This window comes from Melozone crissalis, unplaced genomic scaffold (assembly GCF_028551555.1).
Source record: "Melozone crissalis strain CALT ecotype California unplaced genomic scaffold, PUWL_Pcris_2 ptg000026l_1, whole genome shotgun sequence".
In the NCBI taxonomy this organism is placed as follows: domain Eukaryota; kingdom Metazoa; phylum Chordata; class Aves; order Passeriformes; family Passerellidae; genus Melozone; species Melozone crissalis.
The window spans coordinates 7,733,084-7,756,529 of NW_026535804.1; the positions used below are offsets into that span (position 1 = coordinate 7,733,084).

The 23,446-nt window shown below is 49.4% G+C and overlaps 1 protein-coding gene across 1 annotated transcript in view; it reads left to right on the forward strand.

The window, feature by feature from the left end:
- DNAH9 (dynein axonemal heavy chain 9) overlaps positions 1 to 23,446 on the forward strand; it is a 149,601-nt gene that overhangs the window by 69,706 nt on the left and 56,449 nt on the right. Inside the window, exons 49-57 of the mRNA XM_054278578.1 lie at positions 719 to 952; positions 5,414 to 5,674; positions 6,843 to 7,268; positions 10,796 to 10,915; positions 14,807 to 14,995; positions 16,191 to 16,420; positions 18,979 to 19,101; positions 20,599 to 20,803; positions 22,590 to 22,754. Of these exons, the coding sequence (XP_054134553.1) occupies positions 719 to 952; positions 5,414 to 5,674; positions 6,843 to 7,268; positions 10,796 to 10,915; positions 14,807 to 14,995; positions 16,191 to 16,420; positions 18,979 to 19,101; positions 20,599 to 20,803; positions 22,590 to 22,754 (1,953 nt within the window). The remainder of the gene's footprint in view (positions 1 to 718; positions 953 to 5,413; positions 5,675 to 6,842; positions 7,269 to 10,795; positions 10,916 to 14,806; positions 14,996 to 16,190; positions 16,421 to 18,978; positions 19,102 to 20,598; positions 20,804 to 22,589; positions 22,755 to 23,446) is intronic.

The following is a 23,446-nucleotide window of genomic DNA, read 5'->3' on the forward strand; positions in this document are numbered from 1 at the left end:
ATCCTGGTGAAGGGATTTTTCAGAAAATATGACAATGACACCAGAGGTGGCCCCATGTCACTCATGCCGTTACAGGGAAGGTTGGGTTGGCTTCAACACATCCAGGTGGCTGTCCAGAGGGGCATCACTGGTGGCACTGAAGTGCTTTAAACTCAACCAAACCATCACTGAGGCACATTCCACATTTTTTTGGAGCTCTGCCAGCACAAGGGCAGCCCCAAACCTGCACAGAAAATAACCTGCTGCTCTCCCCACTTGTGTCTGAGCCTCTGGAAATCTCAAGGGCAAAAATAGGTCAAGTTCTCAGCGATGACAATCTGCTACTAGAATAGAGATTCATTTCTGTTTATTTAGCTTTTCCAGGCGAGGTTTAGGAAGAATAAAGCCTACAATGTTTCTTTTTAGGAGTGTGCACTCTTCCCATTTGAACAGGAGAAAAGCCCAAAATTATACTTAAAAGAGCTGTTATTTTGTAGAGAAATTGCTTGGAAAAAGATAATGTGAGATAAAAAGATATAAAAAAGGGGTATAAAGTAGAGGAGCAACAAAGTTATTTTAGAGATAAGAGTGAAAAGGGATCAGCTGAGGTGTTACACCCTGGATTGTGCTGCAGCAGAATCAAAAGTTACCAAATTCCTTTCTATTCAGCACAGACCTGTGTTTATATATAGTTTTCTATTTAAAACAGTTTCTCCTCATCTTCCCATCTTCCCTTTAGGATTCAGTCAAGGATTCAATAAGCAAATTCATGGCCCATGTCCACATCAGTGTCAACGAGATGTCCCGGCTGTACCTGAGCAATGAGTGCCGCTACAACTACACCACCCCCAAGTCCTTCCTGGAGCAAATCAAACTCTACCAGAGCCTGCTGCTGAGCAAGGACAGGGAGTTAAAGGCAAAAATGGAGCGCCTGGAGAATGGCCTGGAGAAGCTCAAGAGCACCTCTGCACAGGTAAGGACTCCTTGGGGTTGATTTTCCTTGTTTTTCTTGTCTGGTTCAAGGGGCAGCTTTAGAGGGAAGAAATCTGGGCTGGATCCTGGCTCTAGTCTGGCTTGAGCTGGGTTTCTGGAGGAACAGAAGTGATGCTCTGCACTAGAAAGGAGAATGGAGAGGTGTGTGCCCAGACTCTGCTCTTTGGGAGGTAACTGCAAGATTTCGGTAAGTAAAACGAGATTGGGATCCAGCTGGCTCTGCCATCCTCTTTTAATGGTTAAATTTCAGCTGTGGTGACAAAACAACTTAGAAAATACAGGACAGTCAGTGATTTTTGGAGTTGCATTCAGGAAATCTACAATAACCCCAGCAAGACTCTTTCAAACTAAGCAGTGCATGCTGTTAAAATGAGGCTGATGTTCATTTTTCCTTTTATTATGCAATCCATCTTTAAGGAAGGTTAACACATGCCTGAAATGCACATCAGTCATCCCAAAATCCCCCAGCTGAAGACTCCCTCTGTCACTCTCCTCTGGTAGTGCCTAGAAGTTGTTCCGGGTGTTTCCCAACCCTCTCTGCAGTGACACCTACATCTGTTGCTACACTCCCATTTTGCTCTCCATTTCATATTCTGTTAACTCTCACAAATGTTTGCTCACAAAGCTTCTCCAGTGGCAAATGAGCTCTCCTGGGGCTGCTCTGGAGGAATGCAGGGGGCTTGATGAGAAGGAAGGACTGGCAGGTCCATCCCCTTCCACACATCTGCTCTGGGGCGTGCTGGGGGCATCAATCTCATCTGTCACACTTGGGGGACACAGCATGCCTGGAGGTGATGGATGGGCTGGGCTGGTGCTCTCAGCACTGATATCTCCATCTGCCTTCAAACAGGCTCTGCTCACTGAGCAGGGCATGGCAGGGGTGGGCACTGCCATGTACCCTGTGCAGGTTTTAGCATCTCCTTTGGAGGGAAGGGGTAGCAGAGAGCAATGGTGGCACCCACCAGAGCCGTGGGGCCGTGTCCTCACTGCCCAGCACACACCTCACTGCCCAGCACACACCTCACCCTGTCACCAAACTACAGGGAAAACAAAAACCCTCCAACAATGCTTTTAGTGTTAGAGAATTGAGGCATTATTATGTTCTGGCCAGGATGTGCAATGGAAATAATTTCATACACACATAACCGAGGTTTGCAGAGAAAATCATTCCATGGCACATGAATTTTGCCAGTTTTTTCACAAACTTTATGCAGTCAAAACACATAGAGGTTCATTGGTTCAGTGTTCATTGATATCATGGAGTTCTTAGACTTTGGTTTCCTGTTGGTTCCAGATCTCTTCCCCTCTGATGCTAATTATGTTCTCATTACCTCTGGTTGCTAATTGGGTTTCATTCTTATTTTTCTTTTCCCAGACCAGGTGTCTCATTCATGCCAGGGGTGATGTTTGGAGCTGATGATTGTTATTTTTTCTGTACCTTCTATGCTATTCCCAGTCTGTTAAGATGTTAAATTCATCAGGCCTCACCTGGTGGAATAATGCTCTGGAAGGAAACAGAAATTCCCTTCCCCAGGGACAAAGGAAAACAAACCTGCTGAAATTATAAATTTTAAATTTTAAACTTGCTATATTTTCCAACAACCTCACCTCACCCATGCAGGCAATAGCTCTGATGGACCTGTGAGATGCTGCTGTTTTTTCAGGACTCTCCAGTGTTGGATAAAGTGGATTAGGTTTATTTTTTGGGAGAGAGCAGTTAATATGAAACGAATTTTTGAGAACGAGTCCCTGGGTCTGTTGTGACACATGAGAATCTTTCAGGCTTCTCTTCAGTGGGTGCTGTGTGGGCAGGGTTCTCTGCTGAGCCACAAAGCAGAGGTGGGGGACTCGGAGGCAATGGTTAAAATGGGAAAATCAAATCCCAAGAAGGATGAAGAGCACAGTGTTGGTGTCTGGTTGCAGTGAGGCTGGGCTGAGACGTGCCTCCTTGAGCAGGTAATTAAGATGCAGAGCAGTGAGGACAAACATGTCAAATTCAAGTCTAAAATTAGCACTGGGGGCCTAAAATTAAACACCTAAATTACCAGATGTGCGCAATAGTCAAAACTGCTGTTGATTTGAAAGCAGAGTGTGGATATTTATCAGTATTGGAAATCATACCAGCATGTTCAATCTTGAACATGGGTTTAAATGGCTGAACTTTACATTCAGCCATGGAAATACTTGGGGCTGAGGAAGTGGAGAGTCCTCTCTCACTCAGGTGTGTCACCTGTAGGTTGTGTTGGGAGTGATGTGCTGAGGGAATTTTCAAAGTAAAGATGGAGGAATTTGATCCCTGGGTATCACCTGGCTGTGCTGTAGCTCTGGGGCCTGGTGCTCATCCCTGGCATTCTCCAGGACTCAGTTAAGGATGAGGTTTGTGTAATTCTGTAGGCTCAGAGTAGCCTCAGCACTAGGGGCTGTTGTATCAGAAGCTGCAGGTATTTTTTACTTTGCTGTTCCCATTTCAAAATAACCTCTCTGCCTCTTTTCACAGTGGTCCCCTCTTCCTCTACCCCCTTTTATTTTTCTTTCCTGTGGAGATTTGGCCACCTGGATGCTGCTGACCAACTTTGCTCCTCCAGCAATGTTTTACAAGCACCTCTCCCTGCGGCCAGTGCATCCTCAGCACTCAGGGAAGCTGAAGCCTCCTTCCCAAAGCCTCCTTCCCGTTAGGAGATAATGGATTGGGAAGACGTGTGGGATGAGTCATTTGTTTTTCAGAGTGCTGTGTGCCACCAAGAGGTCAGCACCCATTGCTGAGTAATTCTGAGGATGGCTGTGGTTAATATTGCATCACTGCATTCCACATTCCAGCCTGCCTGCCGCTATCAATTAATCGCTGACCTTTTGATGTATTTTGTGTTCTTGAAACAAGGCAGGGACAATCAGATAAAATGAGTCTTCTGGGAGCCTGCCCTCCAGGTTTTCTTCTCTTCAATAATTTTTCTCATGCTGTTCTGGTGGTAGGCAAGGGCTTCTCCCTTCCTTTCCCTGATGAAGTCACAGCACATTACCCTTGAATTTCTCATTTGCTTTGCTCTTTGCCTTTCCACCTCACATTACTAATTGCTTATCAGATTGTTCTGCACTCAGGAAGCTGCTCACAGGTTTCTCATGGAATCACAGAATCACAGAATTCTTTGGGTTGGAAGGGATCTTAAAGATCATCCTTTTCCACCCCTTGCCATGGCAGGGAAACCTTCCACTGTCACAGGGACACCTTGAACTGCCCCAGGTTGTTCCAAGCCCCATCCAGCCTGGCCTTGGGCACTGCCAGGGATCCATGGCCTCCCACCCTCCCAGGGAAGGATTTCTTCCTGATAGCCAACCTAACCCTGCCCTTCTTCAATCTGAAGTAATTCCCAATTGTCCTGTCGCTTCAGGCCCTTGCAAACACTCCTTCTCCAGCATTCTTGCTTTTCTAAAATCCTGACAAAGTCATTTCCCCTTCCATTGTGCTTGGCAGGGCATTGTGTGTTGCCCGGGGCTGAGCTTACACCTGCTCTTTGTGCTGCTGTTGAGTGCCTGTGGATTTTAATCCCCTGCTTGTTTTGTCCTGGCCCTGTAAACCCCTGGAGCTGCTGTTTGTGTGTGTATCCAGCACACAAAGGCTGATTTCTGGGCAGAAGGTCACAGCCATATCAGCCATCAGCAGAGCCCACTTCAATTTCCTGCAGCCCCCAGAGAGCTGGAGCTGCATAAGGAGCTGCTGCTGGGTTTGTCACACCACGGGGGGATTCTGTGAGCCTGGATTTACAGCTGTGCCTTTGTCCTGCTGAGAGCAGTCCCACAGAGCCAGGAGCAGGGCATGGTGATGGATGGAGGGCGTGTGGAGAGCCCTGAAAAACTGCTCTCCACATGCAGCCAATGCCAAATGTCAGCAGCTTCAGTTCATGGACTGCAGGCTGTGCTCTCCCTTCTGGTATCACAATGGTATCACCAAAACCAGTGGCTGCTTTCCTTCCTGTGAGTATTTGTATGTGGGTAAAGATGTACCCCAGGAGCTCTAAGGGAACATTTGCCAGCCTGAGATCAGGCAGTGAAAGCCTCTGTGCTCTGCCCAGAGTCTGGGTGAGTTCACTGAAATGGGGATTTTACAGGAGGTTTTCTGTCTGGAGGTGAGAGCCTCTGTAAGCTTCCCCTCATGCAAAAAATGGGGATTTTAGCAGCAGGTTTTCTGTCTGTAGGTGAGAGCCTGTGTGATCTTCCTCCTGGGCAAACGCTGCTGAGGGCTCCTGTGTGTGAGCAGGGGTGAGGAGCTGCCACCATGGCCATGCTGGTGGAGTTAAACACGAGGAGTCAGCAGAGTGAAGGCATCAGCAGGACTCTGCTGACACCCAGGGGTCCCTGCCCTGGGATCCCTCACTGGGTGTGAGGCTGTGCTGAGCACTGGGGAGCAGGCAGGGCAGCCCAGCTCACACAAATCTCTGCCCTGCAGGTGGATGAGCTGAAGGCCAAGCTGGCAGCCCAGGAGGTGGAGCTGAAGCAGAAGAACGAGGATGCTGACAAGCTGATCCAGGTGGTGGGGGTGGAGACAGAGAAGGTGACCAGGAAGAAAGCGGTGGCTGATGAGGAGGAGCAGAAGGTGGCCCTCATCGCCCAGGAGGTGGAGCAGAAACAGAAGGACTGTGAGGAGGACCTGGCCAAGGCTGAGCCTGCCCTGGCAGCTGCCCAGGCTGCGCTCAACACCCTCAACAAGGTGAGGGTTCCCTCAGTGGTTTTCCTCCTCACTGGGGGAGAGGGGCTGTGTCCTCTGATGTCCCAAGGTCTGCGCATTTTATTGTCCCTTCTCCAGCTCCCTCCCTGCTGGTGCTAAAGTGTATAAAAAAGGATTGGATGTGGCACTCAGTGGCATGGTTTAGTTGACAAGGTGGTGTTTGCTCACAGGCTGGACTTGCTGATGTCAAAGGTCTTTTCCAGCCTGGTTAATTCTGTGTTTCTGGGGTTCATGGTGGAACTTGGAGCACCCACAAGGCTGCACCATGTTCCCCTTCACTCATTGCCATGGAGAGGAGCAGACAAAGCTGGTGTAAAGGAAGATGTCACTGGGAAAAGGTGTGATCAGGAGATTAGCATTACTCTGATTGCAGGACATTGGTTTTGGAAGGAGTTTTTGTGCCTTGAAGGTTTGTTCTTCAAGGGTGCTCCAGAGGTTCCCCTTTGATGTGGCACTCAGTGCCATGGTTTAGTTGAGGAGGTGGTGTTGGCTCATAGGTTGGACTTGATGATCTCAAAGGTCTTTTCCAACCTCGTTCATTCTGTGGTGCTATGATGTGCCTGAGAGATGGACCCACAGTTTGTTTTGGTCTGCAGTTCATGCATAGTGTGATAGCAAGTTTGAAAACTTGGGAAATCAGGAGTTGGAGACAAAAATGGCCTTTTGGTTCCTCCAGTGCCGTTTGGCTGCTTGCTCTGTGAGGATGCCTGGGCTTTCTCAGCAGCTGCATTCCCTGAACCCTGAGGGCTGCAGGATGTGGGAATCAGAGGATGGATTTCGCCCTGGCATCTCAGCTTGGGTAGGAGGGAGCATGAGGGGAAGCTCTGGAGGTTGTTTTAGAGGGTCTGAGCATTATTTCTATAGGTTTCATTCTTATTTATCCCAGTCCTGAGAGGGCATAAAACCTCCTGCTCCCCCAGGAGCCTGGGGAGGAGCAGAGTGCCGTGCTGGTCCCAGGTGGGATGTCAGGAGCAGGGAATGGAGCAGGTGTGCTGCAAACATGCAGAGCAGTGATCTAAAGGCAGCACTGCTGGGGCCCAGAGGAGCCCAATTTATCAGATTGATAGCCTGGGAGCCTGACTCTATTAGTGGCAGAGTGAAAAGAAAGCCCATTCATTTTTACCTAACAACCTTGTTTTCCCCTTTTCAGACCAATCTGACGGAGCTGAGGTCCTTTGGGTCACCTCCTTCTGCTGTCAGCAACGTCACAGCAGCCGTGATGGTGCTGACAGCCCCGGGAGGGAAGATCCCCAAGGACAGGAGCTGGAAAGCAGCCAGAGTGGCCATGGCAAGGGTAGACAGCTTCCTGGACTCCTTGATCAAGTTCAACAAGGAGAACATCCACGAGAACTGCCTGAAAGCCCTGCAGCCCTATCTGCAGGACCCCAGCTTCAACCCCGAGTTCGTGGCCACCAAGTCGGCGGCGGCGGCCGGGCTGTGCTCGTGGGTGCTGAACATCGAGCGCTTCCACCGCGTCTTCTGCGAGGTGCAGCCCAAGAGACAGGCCCTGGACAGGGCCAACGCTGAGCTGGCAGCAGCCCAGGACAAGCTGGCCACTGTCAAGGCCAAAATTGCCGTGAGTGACATTGGGGGGGCTCGTCCTGCTTGTCCCAGCTGGGGGATTCCTCAGCTTGGGCAGATGTGCTGCTCGGTGCTTGTGTTCTAAAGCAGGGTGGGAATCCAAGGGATTGGGGGGTTGTAGGGTTTTCTGTCCCTCCTGTTGCACTGGCAGCCCCAAAATCCAGCCCTGTGCTGGGCTGAGCCCATGGTGGGCAGCAGGGAGGGGAGGGGGGTTCTGGCCCTCTGCCCCTGTGCTCAGGTCAGACCCCACCTGCAGAGCTGCCCCAGCACAGGGAGGAGCTGGAGCTGCTGGAGAGAGCCCAGAGGAGCCCATGGAGATGCTCCAGGGCTGGAGCCAGGCTGGGAGAGCTAGGGGTGCTCACCTGGAGAAGGGAATGCTTCAGGGAAACCTCAGACCCCCTGCCAGGGCCTAAAGGGGCTCCAGGAGAGGACAAGGGATGGAGGACACATCGAATGGCTTCAAACTGAAAGAGATGAAATTTTGATTAGTTAAAGGGAAGAAATTGTTCCTTGGGAGGCTGGACAGGCCCTGGCACAGGGTGCCCACAGCAGCTGTGGCTGCCCCTGGATCCCGGGCAGTGCCCAAGGCCAGGTTGGACATTGGGGCTTGGAGCAGCCTGGGACAGTGGGAGGTGTCCCTGCCATGGTAGGGGTGGGAAAGGTCTTTAAGATCCCTTCCAGCTAAAGGAATTCTGTGATTCCTTTGGCTGAATATTGCTGCTTTCTGAATTTCCTCTGTTCTTCTCCAGCCTTGCTTGCACCCAAAGAGGAATGCTAAATAAGAATCCTTGTTATTCCCACTTAATTTTTTAAATGTAATTTACCTCTTCTCCTGGGCCCTCAGAAAACTCATTATCTCAAACCAGGGTGTTCCCAGTGTGCTGCAGAGGGCAGGGGATGGGACCTGGAGGCTGATTCAGTGCTGGGAGCACAGAGCTGGGCTGGCTGCACACTCAGTGCCTGCTTTTGCAGGATGACAAGTGCTCTTGCAGGAGCCTCATTTGTCACGGCACAGCTCCCTGGCAGCACATCTTGGATATTATTTGGATTTTTGCTACTTAAAAAAAAAAAAAAAATTAAAGAAATCCCTGAATAGAAGAAATTACAGCGTGATTAAAAGTGCATTTCCACAGAGTGCAGAGTGAGACCTTTATCGCTTTCCTTCAGAAAATTATCTCTATGTAAAAACACATCCTGCTTTATCCTGCTTTCCTCCCTGCTCCCTCCCAGCATGATACCTGTTAAGAATAAGCTGTGGGAAGCAGCTGCTCTGGTTTTGGGGTGGTTTGGGGTCTCTCTTTGGGAGTGGGATCCCCTCCAGGGCTGGGCTGTTGGGCTGGACCCACAGCAGGATCAGGGTCCCAGTGAGTGAGGTCCCTCTGCTGCCCTCACCCCCTCCACCACACCTCACCCTGTTAGAAAACACATCATTCCCTTGATGCTTTCAAGGGCTTATCATTCTTAAAATGCTTACTACACTTTTTAACTAAAAATACAAGAGAATGGTGCAGAACTCTCTGGCCTCCCCTTCCTGCTGCAGATGAAAGGAGGCACCTGAAGCAGGGATGGATTTAGAGGGCTTTGGTGTCTAATTCTCCCACCTCAGATGTGCCATACAGTGCTGGGGAACTTTTTTCATCCCTTTATGTTTCTCTTCTCCAAAGCTTTTTTTATGCCTGGGCTTTTTATTTTTTTTTCCCTCAAAGGAGTGGGATTTTGTTAAAGAAAATTGCAATCTTTGGGGAGATTACTGCTGCTCCTCTGGCAGGCTCTTACAAAACTGCCTGCTTTAGGGGCTCTCTCCTCTCTGCAGATGGGGAGTGAGGCAGGGTGGCGTGGGATGGATGTGGAGGTACATCCTTGCTTATCTGGGATCTCTTGGATAGCTTCACTGCTGGCTGCTGATTCATACCTGCTCACAGCTGGGCCCCAAGCTGTCTCATACTCATTTTTATTAATAAATGAGGAATTTCTGATTGTCCAAAACATTAAGGACTTTCTGTTATTTTTTCCCTACCTGGGAATTGAGTGCTCTGCACCTGGGGCTGCTGGAGGTAGGAGTGAAAGGTGTGTCCACATCTGCACACAGCTGTATTTGTGTGCCCCTGGTGGGGCCCTGCAGACCAGATATATTTATATATTTTAGAGAAAATCAATTATCAGCTCGTGCTTTTATAGTGGAATGTGATATACCTGAGCCTTTGTAGGCTGATAGATCCACATGCACACAGGGACAGAAACTTTTGGTGTTATTGTTCCAAGGAAGGTCAAGGAGAGGCTGCTTTGTGTTTGCCAGTATCCAGGAGAGCTGCAGAGATCTCTAATATAATCCTTTTTCATTTTTGGGTTTGTTTCTAGTGTGTAGCTCAATGTTAAAGTGATTTACAAGCAGTTTAGCCTTAAGCAGTCTGCATTGGGTGCAGATAAAATCAATTATTACTTTTCTTATCAGAAGTGAAATGCTCCAAGTGCTTGTGGGAGCTGTTGGTTTGGTTTAGATCTGAGTGCGAACAAGAACAGGGCTCTCCAGTTTTCTCTGCAGGTACTTTGGCTCTTGCTGCCCTCCCAGTCCTGACCTGCACAGGACATGGTCCCACCTCGCTGGGGCAGCTCTCAGAGCAGAACCATTTAGCTCACTTGTTATATTCCTTGCTGGAAACAGTGTGAGGGCATGGTTTGGAGAGGGTTCAGAGCTCCAGGAGCCCCTTGGGGATTTGAATAGGACCTGGGGAATCAGCAGAGCCTCAAGGACTGCTCAGAGACAAGGGGCTGATATATCAAATTTGGGTTCCTCAGCTGCCTGCTCATTGCTCAGCCATAGCATTCCTCATCAGGGCTCAGCCAGAAGCCCCAATAAATTCATTTTGAGTGTCCTTTGCCTCTGCCTGTGCCGAGGGTGTGAGTTCCAAGCAGTGGCACAGCCCAGCCCTGCTCTGTGCTGGCTCCTAGTGCCAGCCCTGGATGGATGAGCTGGGCTGGAGCTTGGCCAGCTTTGGACAAGGGTTTGCCTCAGGATCACAGGATCCCAGAAGGGTTTGGGCTGGAAGGGATCTCAAGGCCCATTCAGTGCCACTCCTGCCATGGCAGGGACACCTCCCACTGTCCCAGGGACACCTCCCACTGTCACAGGTGCTCCCAGCCCCAGTGTCCAACCTGGCCTTGGGCAATTCCAGGGATCCAGGGGCAGCCAGAGCCTGTCCACCCTCCCAGGGAGCAATTCCTTCCCAATATCCCATCCAGCCCTGCCTTGGGCAGTGGAAACCATTCCCCCTTATCCTGGCACCCTATCCCTTGTCCCCAGTCCCTCTCCTGCTCTTCTGGAGCCCTTTTAGGCCCTGGCAGGGGCTCTGAGCTCTCCCTGGAGCCTTCTCCTCTCCAGGTTGGACACTTCCAGCTCTCTCAGTCCCCAGAGCAGAGAGATCCAGCCCTTGGAGTGTCTTCATGGCCTTTTGGACTCCTCCAGCAGCTCCAGGTCCCCCCTGAGATGTGCTGTTCCTGACCTCTCCTGTTTTTCTCCGGCAGCGCCTCAACGAGAACCTGGCCAAGCTCACAGCCCGGTTTGAGAAGGCCACATCAGACAAACTCAGGTGCCAGCAGGAAGCTGAAGCCACAGCCTGCACCATCACCCTTGCCAACCGCCTGGTGAGTGCAGCAAGTGCAGCTCTGGTGGCCCCAGGGGGAGAGACAGGGCTGGGCTGAGCACCCTCCATCCTCTAATGGTTTGGGGAATGTCTCCTGCACTGCTGTCACTCTAATTTTTTCTGAAAAATCCCTTCACCAGGATTTTTTCTCCTGGGAAGCTGAGAAGCCCCAGAGAAAAATGAAAACAATAATTATCTGATTGCTTCTCCTGTGTTTTTCTGCTTTGGAATGTGGTTTGGAGATTGTTTATCCAACATAGGAATTGTTTTTACTTAATGACCAATCACAGTCCAGCTGTGTCAGGACTCTGGAAAGTCACGAGTTTTTAATTAATATCTTCTTAAGTTTTCTGTAAGATCCTTTCTCTATTCTTTAGTATAGTTTTAGTTAATATAATATAAGTACAGAAAATAATAAGTTAGCCTTCTAAGAACATGGAGTCAGATTCTCAAGTCCTCCTTCATCCTGGGGACCCTGAAAATATCCCACACTGCAGGAAGTTTCAGCAGTGAAAATACTTTTACAGAGGTTGTTTCCATGAGGTTGTGGCAGAATGTCTTCTCTTTCTCAAAGAAACCAGGAGAGGCAGCTGCAGAAAGTGTTGTTGTATTCCAGATGGTTTGGGGCAGCTCTGGTCATTAAAAGTGCCTGGCTCTGCTGCCATCTCAACTCCTTCTTGGGGCTTAAATGTGTGAGCAGGTGCTGATGGGCCAGAACAGTGGGAGTCAAAAATGGCATCATAAAAACAAAGGTGTGAACGTGCCCGTAGCTTTGCAGGGTCTGAAATGACGAGAATTAGAGAGAAAAGATCTCTAAAACCCTCAGTCTCCTCCGAGCCAGAGTACAAAGGTTTTAGAGAGAGGCCTATGAGGAACTGGAGATGGATTTTGCATCAGGAACTGTAGTGACAGGACAAGGGAGAATGAGGAAATTTAGTTTAGATATACAGAAGAAATCCTTCCCTGTGAGGGTGGGCAGGCCCTGGCACAGGGTGCCCAGAGCAGCTGTGGCTGCCCCTGGATCCCTGGCAGTGCCCAAGGCCAGGCTGGACACTGGGGTTGGGAGCACCTGGGACAGTGGGAGGTGTCCCTGGGACAGTGGAAGGTGTCTCTGCCATGGCAGGGGTGGCACTGGATGGATTTTAGGTCCCTTGCAACCCCATCCATACCATGGCTCTGTGACTCTGGGACACCACATCCCAGGCCATGCTGGTTACATCTCTTCCCCACCCCGTGACGTGGGAACAGCTCCCAGTCTCAACAATTCTGTGATTTTTTACTGTCAACAATTCATCATTTCTGCAGTGCAGGCAAGGAACTGCTTGCATCCCAATTCCCTGCTGTGCACTGCACACCATCTCCTGTGCCACCCTGGCTTTGATCTGGGAGCAGGGCCCGACAGCCCTCGCTGATGTGCAGCTCATTTGACATTCAGGAGGTGTCACTGGTGTGGCTGTGGGTAGAAATGAGTTCCCAGACTTTGAAACAAACACTGAAGTTGTATAAAGAATGCAAGTGAATGCAAGGAGGGATGCTTTGGATTGACAAATGAACCTGGGGGACTGAGGCAAGCCCAGCTCTCACAGTGCCATGCTGGCATCTCATGAACTTCAGGTGGCCTAAGGAGGATGCTCCAGCATCCAAAGGACAGGATCTGTGCAGCAGAAAGGGAGGCTGGCTGATGAGTGCTGTTTGTGAGGGGGTGTGTGCTAATGCAGAGGAGGAAATTTAGTGATGACAAATGCTAAATAACGTGTGCAGGGAAAACAAACTGTAATCATGCAGTTACATGGATAGGGCCTAATTGCACTATTATCACTCACAGAAGAGCTCTTGGAGTTGTTGCAGAGAGTTCTCAGGAACAGCAGTGTGGCACTTGACAGGAGGAAAAAAGACAAATTGAATATTACTAATTGGTAGGAAAAAACTTCAGGAAACAGAAGTTAAGCGTCATTGTATTGGGTCTGTCAGTGCCTGCATCCCACATGTGCCCACCCTGTCTAGGAAGGCTGTGGGCAGCCTAGAAAGGCTACAACAAAGTACAAAACCACTTCCACATGAGAAGAGAGGGAATGAATTAGGGGTGTTCATTTTGGAAAGGTATAGAAGCTTCTGAAATCATGGCTGATGTGCAGAAGGTGGGTGAGGGATGGTTTTTCACTTTCTGTCATTACCAAAGGTAATCCAAGGAGTAGCTTTTAATTTGCCTCTTGCTAAATAAAAAGAATTCCAATGATTTCTAGGATCTGGTGTGGGAGATACCTGGGGTGGCTTGAATGTATTAAAAGTGGCAGTAGTGTGTGATCCAAGGAAAAGAGAAGAAAAGACTTCCAGGACTTAAGGAGGAAAAAATAACCTGAAAAAATTAATTAGGAGTAAGGAAGCACCAAGGACCAGGAAAATCAGACCAATAAATATTTCTTTGTCTTAGTGGGCCTGCCTCTGGATCCCTGGCAGTGCCAAAGGCCAGGGTGGACAGGGCTTGGAGCAGCCTGGGACAGTGGAAGGTGTCCCTGCCATAGCAGGAGGTGGCACTGGGTGACCTTTAAGGTCTCTCCCCACCCAAAGCAGTCTGTGATTCTGTGGTTGTATGAATCATAAATGAGCTGGTGTGTGGGAGCTCGCACTGCTCCGCAGTGATGATGTCAATGTCTGTAAAGAATTGTAAAAATGATCCCAAGTGATGGAGGGATGAAACACCACGTAGATAAATGTAATGTAAAGTACCTTGGAGAAACGAGGTTTTACTTCACAAGGCCTGTAAGTGATGCTGAGCTGATTGTTATCACTCAGCAATGAAAGGATGGAGTTAAGAGTGCTGTGAGCTCTGTGCTCCCAGAAGCAAAAAGCCCTCACCAAACCCAAAGCCCCTCTGAAACTGGATATTAGGGTTTATTAGGAAAAGAAGGGAGAACAAAACAGAAAAATCCCCATCTTTCTCTGTGAATACCTTCTAAATAAATCTTGAATGGGCAGCATCACCGCCAGCCCCTCTGCTGCACCTCAAAGGCTGGAGGAGAACGGGAAATGGTGCAGAGGCAGCAACAATAAAAGGAACAGGATAATAAAGATTGCATCACTCAGTGCAGATAACGATTGCAAGGAAAATCAAAAGGCTGCTTCTGTCTGAGGAATTATTGAAGAGGCTAAAGCTCTCCAACCTGAAAAGAAGACAGCACAGGGGTGCTGAGGGCTTGGAATCCTGAGTGGTGTAGAGAAGCTGGTGCCAGCAGGATTGTTCCCAGGTTTTGCACTGGACAAATGTTTCAGCAACTGAAAAGTTCAGGCAGCACATCAAAGGATGTACTTTGTGCAGAAAGCTCAGCTGAACTGTGGAACTCCTGCCCACAGGATGCTGTAGGTGCCAAAAGTTGGGCTGATATCCACAGCAGTTTAAGCTCGGTCATGAAGTGAAAACCCATCAGTGGCTGTTCAGCACAGGGATTTGAGCTCTGGGTCAGAAGATCCTGAAGTCTGCAGCTGTGGGAAGCTGTAAGCCGTGTCCAGAGCTGTGCCTGTGTGTGCAGCATTCCCAGGACAAGGGCTGCTGTCAGCTGCAGGAGCTGGGCCTGGGGTGGGGATTCCAGAGGGGAACCCAATAACATCTCAGCTTAGGAGATCCTGGCTGTTTATCACGAGATCCTGGCTGTTTATCACAAGATCCTGGCTGTTTATCAGGGGGAATGGAGGTACACGATGGTTGAAGTAGAGCTGTTTGATCTGGAGTGTCTGCAGGACAAGCAATGCCATAGAAACGGCAGTGAGTTTGTGTTGGGAATGTGAAGGTGGCTCTGATCCTCAGGAGGCAGCTGGAATTGTGCTGGAAACAGGACTTGGTCAGGTTCACGTTCCATGATTGTGCAAATGTTCATTTTGACTTGGGAATTTGCAGGTTGGGGGGCTCGCCTCTGAAAATGTGAGGTGGGCTGAGGCTGTGAAGGACTTCAAACAGCAGCAGAGCACCTTGTGTGGAGATGTCCTGCTGGTCACAGCCTTTGTCTCCTACCTGGGCTACTTCACCAGGAAATACCGCCAGGAGCTCCTGGATGGCATCTGGAGACCCTATTTGCACCAGCTAAAAGTAAGTCCTGACTGCTCTGAGAAGCCATTGTTTCTGGGATTAATGTGGCCACAAATCCTGGTGCCCACAGGGGATCTCTCAGGTGAGGGACATCACTGTGTCCTCAGGATGTGGCCATGCACTCCTCCCTGGGGATAATGTGGTATCCTTGCTCAATGAAGTTCCTCCATGTACACAGGAAAATCCCAAACACAGAGCCCAGCTCTGCAGTTTTGTCCATGGCCATGAAGGAGGGGGGAATGTGGAGAAGGAATTGGAGCAGGCAGAGCTCGCTGCCAGCTCTCCAGGAGGCTTGGAAAAACTCCAGGTGTTTTTTCATTCTGGACATGAGCTCTGGTCGTGCTGGCCATGCCTCTCAGCTGGTTTTACCCATGTCTTGCTGTTAGGACCAGATGGAGATCATTGTGCTTGAAACTTGTTTAATATTTCACTAATTTTAACAGGTTCCTCATACAAATGGTGCCAAGAAGCATTTAAGTAAGGTCCCAGAGATGCCCAATTCAAAGGGCTGACCAAAGCAGACAGTACCTTAGGCTGAGAGAGGGAAACTTCATTCTGTATTTCTTAACTGAGCCAGAAACTTAGTTAAGACATGGTTTCAAAAATGACCTGGCTGTGCTTAGAAATGCCAAGGAAGTGCCTGTAATTCCAATGGAAATGAAAGGCCCATTCTGCTCAGACACCTGGCACAGGTAACTCTGGCTGGGGCAGCTCTGCAGGTGAGGTCTCACCTGAGCAGGGCAGAGCAGCAAAATCCCTCTTAAACCTCCCGATCCCACCGCTGCTGACACAGATAAACACCACCTAACCCTTTTTACCTCAGCCCAGCTTTCCACCTCATCCATCTTTCCCTGGGATCGGCAGGAAGCCTTTCTGTTTGCCTGGCAGGTGGCGGTGCTGGTGACTCCGCGGCTGGAGCCGCTGGTGGCCATGGCAGCATGGCGGAACCAGGGCCTGCTGCCCTGGTTTTTTACGTCAGCCAGCTTTCCCTGGGATCTGCAGGAAGCCTTTCTGTTTGCCTGGCAGGTGCCGTTGACGCCGCAGCTGGAGCCGCTGTCGGTGCTGGCGGACGAGGTGGCCGTGGCGGCCTGGCGGAACCAGGGCCTGCCACCCCTGCTTTTTGTACCTCAGTCAGCTTTTCACCTCAGCCAGCTTTTTATGGGATCTGCAGGAAGCCTTTCTGTTTGCCTGGCAGGTGCCGTTGACGCCGCAGCTGGAGCCGCTGTCGGTGCTGGCGGACGAGGCGGCCGTGGCGGCCTGGCGGAACCAGGGCCTGCCTGCCGACCGCACCTCCAGCCAGAATGCCGCCATCCTCAGCAGCTGCCAGCGCTGGCCCCTCATGGTGGACCCCCAGCTGCAGGGCAGCAAGTGGATCAAAAACACCCACGGGGACGCGCTCCGCGTGATCCGAGCCGGACAGAAAGGGTAACACCGTGCTTCTCTGGGAGGGAGGGGTGCTGAAGGTGCTTGTGGCTGTGGGGATGAGCCTGGAGATGGCGGTGGCTGTGGATGAGGAGGTGGGCTGCTGTCGGGATCTCTAACTTGTCAGAGTGACCCCAAGAAAAGTTGGAAAGTCTCTTTTCCCAGCCTGGCACTTGAAGAATGAGTCAGAGCTCTTCATTTCTCGGTCTCAAGATTGTTTATTGCATCTTATCTATAAAATTCTTTCTCCTGCCCTGCCGAGGTCCATCCAGCATGGCCGTTCCAGGCACTCTGCCTGCCCCTGGGGCAGTGTTATGTCTTTATACTAAAAACTACGTGTACAATGTTTACAATTACTTTCCAATACCTATCACATATGTTAGACAGTGAGCTTCTACTCTAAACCAATCCAAAAGTGCCAACATCACAGCAGGAGATGGAGGCCAAGGAGAAGAAGGAGAAAGGCTGGACATGCCCAGATCCCTCCATCTTGCCTCCTGAACCCCCATTCTAAAAACCCCAAAATCTAATTTCCATCCCCGATAAATTCATTATCATTCTACTTAAACTGTCGTGGCTTGTAATCCTTCACGTGAAGGCTGGTAATTGTTTTTTTCCAAGGGCTAAATCAAAGGCACAGGGGTGTTGGTCTCACTGCCAGGGTCTCTGAGCCCCCCGACAGGGTCTCCATCCTCCAGGGCAGCCAGAGGAATTTCCTGGGTTCCCACAGCCTGCTTTGAGGTTGGCAGTGAAGCTCACACCCAGGGCTAGAGGGTCAATGAGCAGGCTTGTTGTTTTGGTCAGGATGAGGGCTGGCAGCAGTGGTGTTGGGGTGTTGGGTGGCTGGTTGAGGGTCTGATGGCTTAACTTGGATGCAGCAACCTTCCCAGAGAGAGGTCCTGCAGGAGACAACTTTCTGGGGGTCTCAGCTGAGAGCATTTCAGCTCTCAGTGATTTCAGCTCTGCCTTGCCAGGTGTACCCTGGCCAACACAAGGACAAAGAGACAGGAGCATGGTGTGGTTATTTCACAGTTAGCCTTTATTCCAGCACTCTGCAAAGGACACCAGTGATGGCAGCTCCCTTCTGAACAGGGCAGAAATTGGGGGTTTTATGGGGAAAAGCGTGGATGGTAAAAAGGGGGAAAAAGCAATCGGTCCCAACAAATCTACATGGGGTTCCAAAGGATCCTGGGGACTCACCATGACCAGGGAGAATTTCTCAGTCCAGAAGGGTTTGAGAAGATCACCCATTCCAGGGGTACCACTCCATGCCTATCTGTCTCCACACTGGGGACCCTTCTGGCGGCCTTAGAGCTGGCTTAGGGAGGCAGAAGGTTGGTTTTACAGGCCTGTGAGGAGTGTGGCAAGTCATGGGAGGAAGGCTAAGGCTGGGTTTATGGGCAGTTGGGTGGTTGGGGTAAATGTGTATGGTAATAGGCCTGATAGGTCGATTGGTAGGAGAGTGCCACATAGTGAGCCTGAGTTGTGCCTGCCCAGGGTGTTTGGTGAGCACTGGGCACTCATCTGTACTGAGCCAGTAACACTGAGGGAAACCTGCCACTATATCTGCTCACATTATCTGCTGGTTCATTACCAAAATGACAGGTTTCTTATTAAATCAAGAGTCTGTTTAGTGCTTGGCTCTGTTACCATAGAAACCCCTCTGAAGCTGGTGATGGAGTGAGCTGAGGCTCAGTATCAGACAATTCCAAACTGGCTTGGCTTGGAAGGGACCTTGGAGACCATTCAGTTCCCCTCCTGCCCTAGGCAGGGACACCTCCCACAACCCAAGGGGGCTCCCAGCCCTGTCCAATCTGGCCTTGGACGCCGCCAGGGATCCAGGGGCAGCCACAGCTGCTCTGGACAAAAGGCCTGTGTATCCTCCAAAGGCTCGTTGTAGCTGTAATGTCCCGGTTAGCTTTTATTTTTAGGGTTAGAGTTCTGAAAACCACAAAGCCCAGAGCTCCAGGCACCCTGCAGCTGCAAAGGACATGAGAAGGGGAAACATAGCACTGCCACAACACGGTTTCCTCCACAGCTTTTTCCTTGGAGCCAGCCTTATCCAGGAGGATCCTAGGAGAAAGAGACAATTTGTGTATGGAGCAGTCACCATGTGCCCTGGGCACAGTGTTTCATTTCCTTGTTAGGAATGAATTTTTCCTAAGCGTGACTCTCAGCTCTGGGCAAAACAGACCTGAAATCTGCTCTTCATCTTTGCTTTAAGATGAGCTGTATCATTTGGCTCTGGAGAATACAAAGTATGTGCTGAAAATAACTCCAGGCTGTGCTAGCTTTGCTCAAGGCTGCCCGGGGACAGACTTGGTGGTCACTCTTGTCCTTGGGATGTTTGGGGCCTCATTCTCTCTGTTGGACTGCCAGAACTCTCTCTGTCAGTGCCACTTTCTGCACCAGGGACTGGCACCACCTCAGCCCTCTTCCTCTCTCCAAATGCTGGCACCCACCTGTAGCTGCCACCATAATGAGGGTCCCCTCTGTCCCCTCCTCACTGACAGTGTCACATCCTGCTCTGCTGCAGGAAGCACCAGTGCTCTTTCCCACAGGTATCTGGACACACTGGAACAAGCCCTGGCTGCTGGAGACCTGGTTTTGATTGAGAACCTGGAGGAATCCGTGGATCCTGTGCTGGGGCCGTTACTGGGGCGAGAAACAATCAAGAAAGGCAGGTGAGCTCGGGGGCTTGGGGACACGTATGGATGGGGGCTGGGGCCTGCTGTGCTCTCTGTTCCTGCCCTCAGACCGTGGGTGTTCACATCCAGCAGCACTAACATCCTGCCTTCAGCAGAGAGGGTGTTTTTAATCAGGCAATCACAGGTAATTCAGCCATAGGATGGCTTGGAAATCAACCCGGATTTCTCATTTCATTTCACAGCATCATTCAAACCTCGTGTAAAAGAGAGACCTGTAATTCTCCCATTGTATGCTGACCTTGAGGTCTGTAATTGGCTGTTCTGACACCAAATTATTACCAAAATAGCTGCTGCTGTGTTGTGAAGTAAAAGCAGCCTTGAATTTTAGCAAACACCGCACAGTGTTTAGAAATGCAGCTACAGATTTCAGCATCAAGTGTTTCTTAATGAGGTCAAGTTCTCATGGCAGCTGCTGGTCACCTCCAGCTGAGAGGAGATCAGCAAGGGAGGCAGCCAGGGGGCTCTTTTCCCTTAAGTTCTTTGAGGGTTATTTCTCTGCTTGCCTAAAACATCCCAGGCTGTTGTGAAGTGGTGGACAAGGCAAGCTGTCTACAGAGTTTGCTGGGGAAAACGTCCTGGGAAGGGTGGCTGAGCATGGGTTTGGCTGCACGATGGAGGATGGAGGGGCAGGATTGGTCCCAGGGCAGGATTGAAGTGTTTGGAGGATGTTGAGAGGGGGATGCAGCAGGGAGGGTGGCAAATCTGAGCCCCTCCTCCAGTGGAACACTCAGGCATCCCCTTTTGTGCATCTCTGCTCTCAAGTCTCCCTGTGAAAACATGTATTTGTTAACAAAGGGAAAATAAGTCATAAACCACAAAGAAAATCCCAGGGTTTTGTGTTTCCAGGCCTCTCCAGAATCCTCTCCTGGCCCTGCTGCCCACCCCGCTTTGGGTGCAACCCAGGGCATAGTTGGATTTCTGGGCTGGGTTAAACTTGGGTTCAGAGAATGTTAGAATCTCCTGGGGTCCCTGTCAGCTATAGACTGCATGTCAGCAGTGCAGAGCAGGAGGGTGCTGGGTTTTCCTGGCTGATGGCACCTCCTTGGAATGGCAGCCACCACCCTCTATATGTGGCTTCACTTGTCAAGCTCAGTGCAGCTGCAGAGCTGGCCTGCTCAGAGCCAACACTCTGGGTAATTTTAGCCGTGACCAGTGAAAAGCTCAAGGCTGAGAGGCTTTTCCTCCCTGTTTTTGGGAGAATTCAGCCTCTGCCCAAAGCCAGGAGAGTTCATGGTTGGTTGGACTGGTTGTGCCACTGCTGGAAAATCTGAGCTTCCTTAAACAGGATCCAAAATTGAGGAGAGACTCTCTGGGGTTTTCACCTTAAATAAGAATTGATTTAAGCATGCCCAGTATGAATTAAATCATGATTTCTGTGAGGAATGCCAAGTATTTGGTGCTGCCACTGACTGAGACCACCGCGTGTGCTGTGGTGACAGCTCCCGGCTGATGCTCCTTCTGCTGAAACCCCAGGTACATCAAGATTGGGGACAAGGAGTGTGCCTTGCACCCTGCCTTCCGTCTGATCCTGCACACCAAGCTGGCCAACCCCCACTTCCAGCCCGAGCTGCAGGCCCAGTGCACCCTCATCAACTTCTCTGTCACCCGCGACGGCCTCGAGGAGCAACTGCTGGCGGCCGTGGTGCGCCTGGAGAGACCCGATCTGGAGGAGCTGAAGGTGAGCTCCTGGGAATTGTCTGTGGGAGCATGTAGAAATCATCAGCAGCATCGTTATTACACTTTGAATTTAATTATAATTATTTTAATTATTGATATTGTTATTGATATTGTTATTAGTATTGTTGTTGTTGGTCTACACTGAGACACCTGACCTGGAGGACCTGAAGATCAGCACTCGGGAATTCTCTGGGAGCAAGTAGAAATCATCAGCAGCATTATTACACTTAGAGTTTAATATAATTATTGTAATTGTTAATATTGTTATTGATATTGTTCTTAACATAGTTGTTATTGGTCTACACCAATAACAGAGAGACTTGACCTGGAGGAGCTGAAGGTCAGCACCTGGGAATTGTCTCTGGGAGCATGTAGAAATCATCATCAGCATCATTATTACACTTATAATTTAATTATAATTATTTTAATTATTGATATTGTTATTAGTATTGTTGTTATTGTTGTTGTTGTTGGTCTACACTGAGAGACCTGACCTGGAGGAGCTGAAGGTCAACGCCTGGAAATTTACATTGGGAGCAAGTGTTACAATCATCATTATCATAATTATATTTTATTTTTATTTTTATTATTGGTATTTTTTAATCTTTGTTTTTAACAAACAACATTTCATATGCCAGCTTGCAGATGTTGCTGAGCTCCTCACAAAATCAGATTTTCCTTGTATGACAGACATTGAGGGGTTTTTTCCCCCTTCACCCTTCTCTTTTCTTGGTATTTTGAGAACCCTCGTACTTAATTTTCAAGGTTTTTCTCAAAAAAATTCTTTTTATTGTCCTCCTTCTCTGGTGACTGAAAGCTGAGTTTCTCATTGCCTCAGGTTTTTTCTGGACTTCACAGATTTAATTTTGGAAGCAGGATTAATTTTGCTTAATTTTCAGCATTTGTGGCAAAGGATTCTCTCTGTAAATATTGTGAGGCTGGAAATGATATTTTTCTCTTCTGGTTCTTCCTCCCACTTTGTAACAGGCCAAAATATTTTCTCTCTCTCTCTTAACAAGTATGGCTTTAATTTCAAGGCAATTTTATAAAGAAAATCCTCCCTTCTGAGGACAGCTTTAACAGTGTAACAAATACGAATAATCCTAAATATTTTCTGAAAGTGGGAATAAATTTACTGCATGTGCTCACTCATTTTCTGCCTGGCCTGGGTTGGAACTGCCTCTTCTTCTCAGTTTTAGCCCAGCAAGCCACTGGTGGCAGTGGGACCCTGAGGGCAGGATAGAAATGGGAGCAGGACAGGAGAGGCTGTCAGTTATGAGCCTGAGATTTCCCTGTACTCATGTTGGTACCCAAAGGATTTCACTGCTGGTTTTGCCACCAGGTTTTAACCCTGTGTTCCCCATGTCTAGTGGGACTGCTGTGGGCTGGAGTGGTGAGGGCAGAGCTTCAGCAGGAGGGGTGAGGAGCAGCTGGGGCTCTCCAGGCTGGCTTGACCCCAAGAAATGAGCTGCAAAGACACAGGATATGAGTTTTGAGATGGGGATAAAGGTTTTTTTATTCCTGATTCATTTCCAGTGTTTTCCTACATTTCTAGCAACAGGGATCAGTTCTCCTGATGCCTTCTGTGCTGTTCCAGGTGCTTTCTGTGATTGTTGGATAAGGATTGATCCCAGACCCCAGAACTCTGTCCATTCCCAGGAGAGCAGGAATCAGCACTGCTGGGCCATGGCAATTGTCAGTGGGAAGCCTGTTCCCATGTGAAGCTGATTCATCCTTAATTTACCACATCATTTATGGCTAAAGCTTCCTGGATTTATTATTTGCAGTCAGATCTCACAAAGCAACAGAATGAATTCAAGATCACCTTGAAAACGTTGGAGGACAATTTGCTCTCTCGGCTGTCATCAGCATCTGGGAATTTCCTGGGAGACACAGCGTTGGTGGAGAACCTGGAGAGCACTAAGAGAACAGCTGCAGAGATTGTGGAGAAGGTACAAAGACACTGATAGCCTGGAGAAAAGCATGTCTGTGCTCCTTTAAGGATTTCTGGGTGGAATGTAACCTCTGCTCTGCCCATCTCTGCTCTGTCTGCTGAGCAGGGAGTAGAAATTGGTATAAATGGCAAATGCTCTTCATTCTGGAGAGCTCCAGGCCATTTAGTTCTTTGGAGCTTTTTTTTTGTGTTAAATGACCTATTTAAGACCAAGAGAAAACATTGGTGCCTGATGTGAAGACAATAAAATTTACACACTGTATCAAGGCAGCTTTAAGCTGTTCCAGCATAATCCTGGGTACATCACACTGCCTCTTAGGCTGGGTTTTAGTACTGACCAGGGACTGGAGTCTGTGATCTCAAGTAAATCTGAAAGAACTCAGGTATTTCATACCCTTTTATTCCTCAGAGTGTAAATCAGCATTTGTGTGAGCACTGCCAGCTGCCCTTGCTGGCTGCAGGGGCTTAGGTAAATGCCCAGAGGTTTTTCCTTGCCACTGAGGGAATTTGGGAGGTGTGGTTCCCATGCCAGGACTGTCCCAGTGACCAAGATATTGAGTGATCCTCCCTCCATTAAAAAACAGAATTATTTTCCCTTCATGGTGCATCAGGTATTGGAATAATATACTGCAACAATCAGGTGCATTCAGCTCCCTGGGGAGGGGTTTCTTGAAGCCCCAGAAGAGGTGT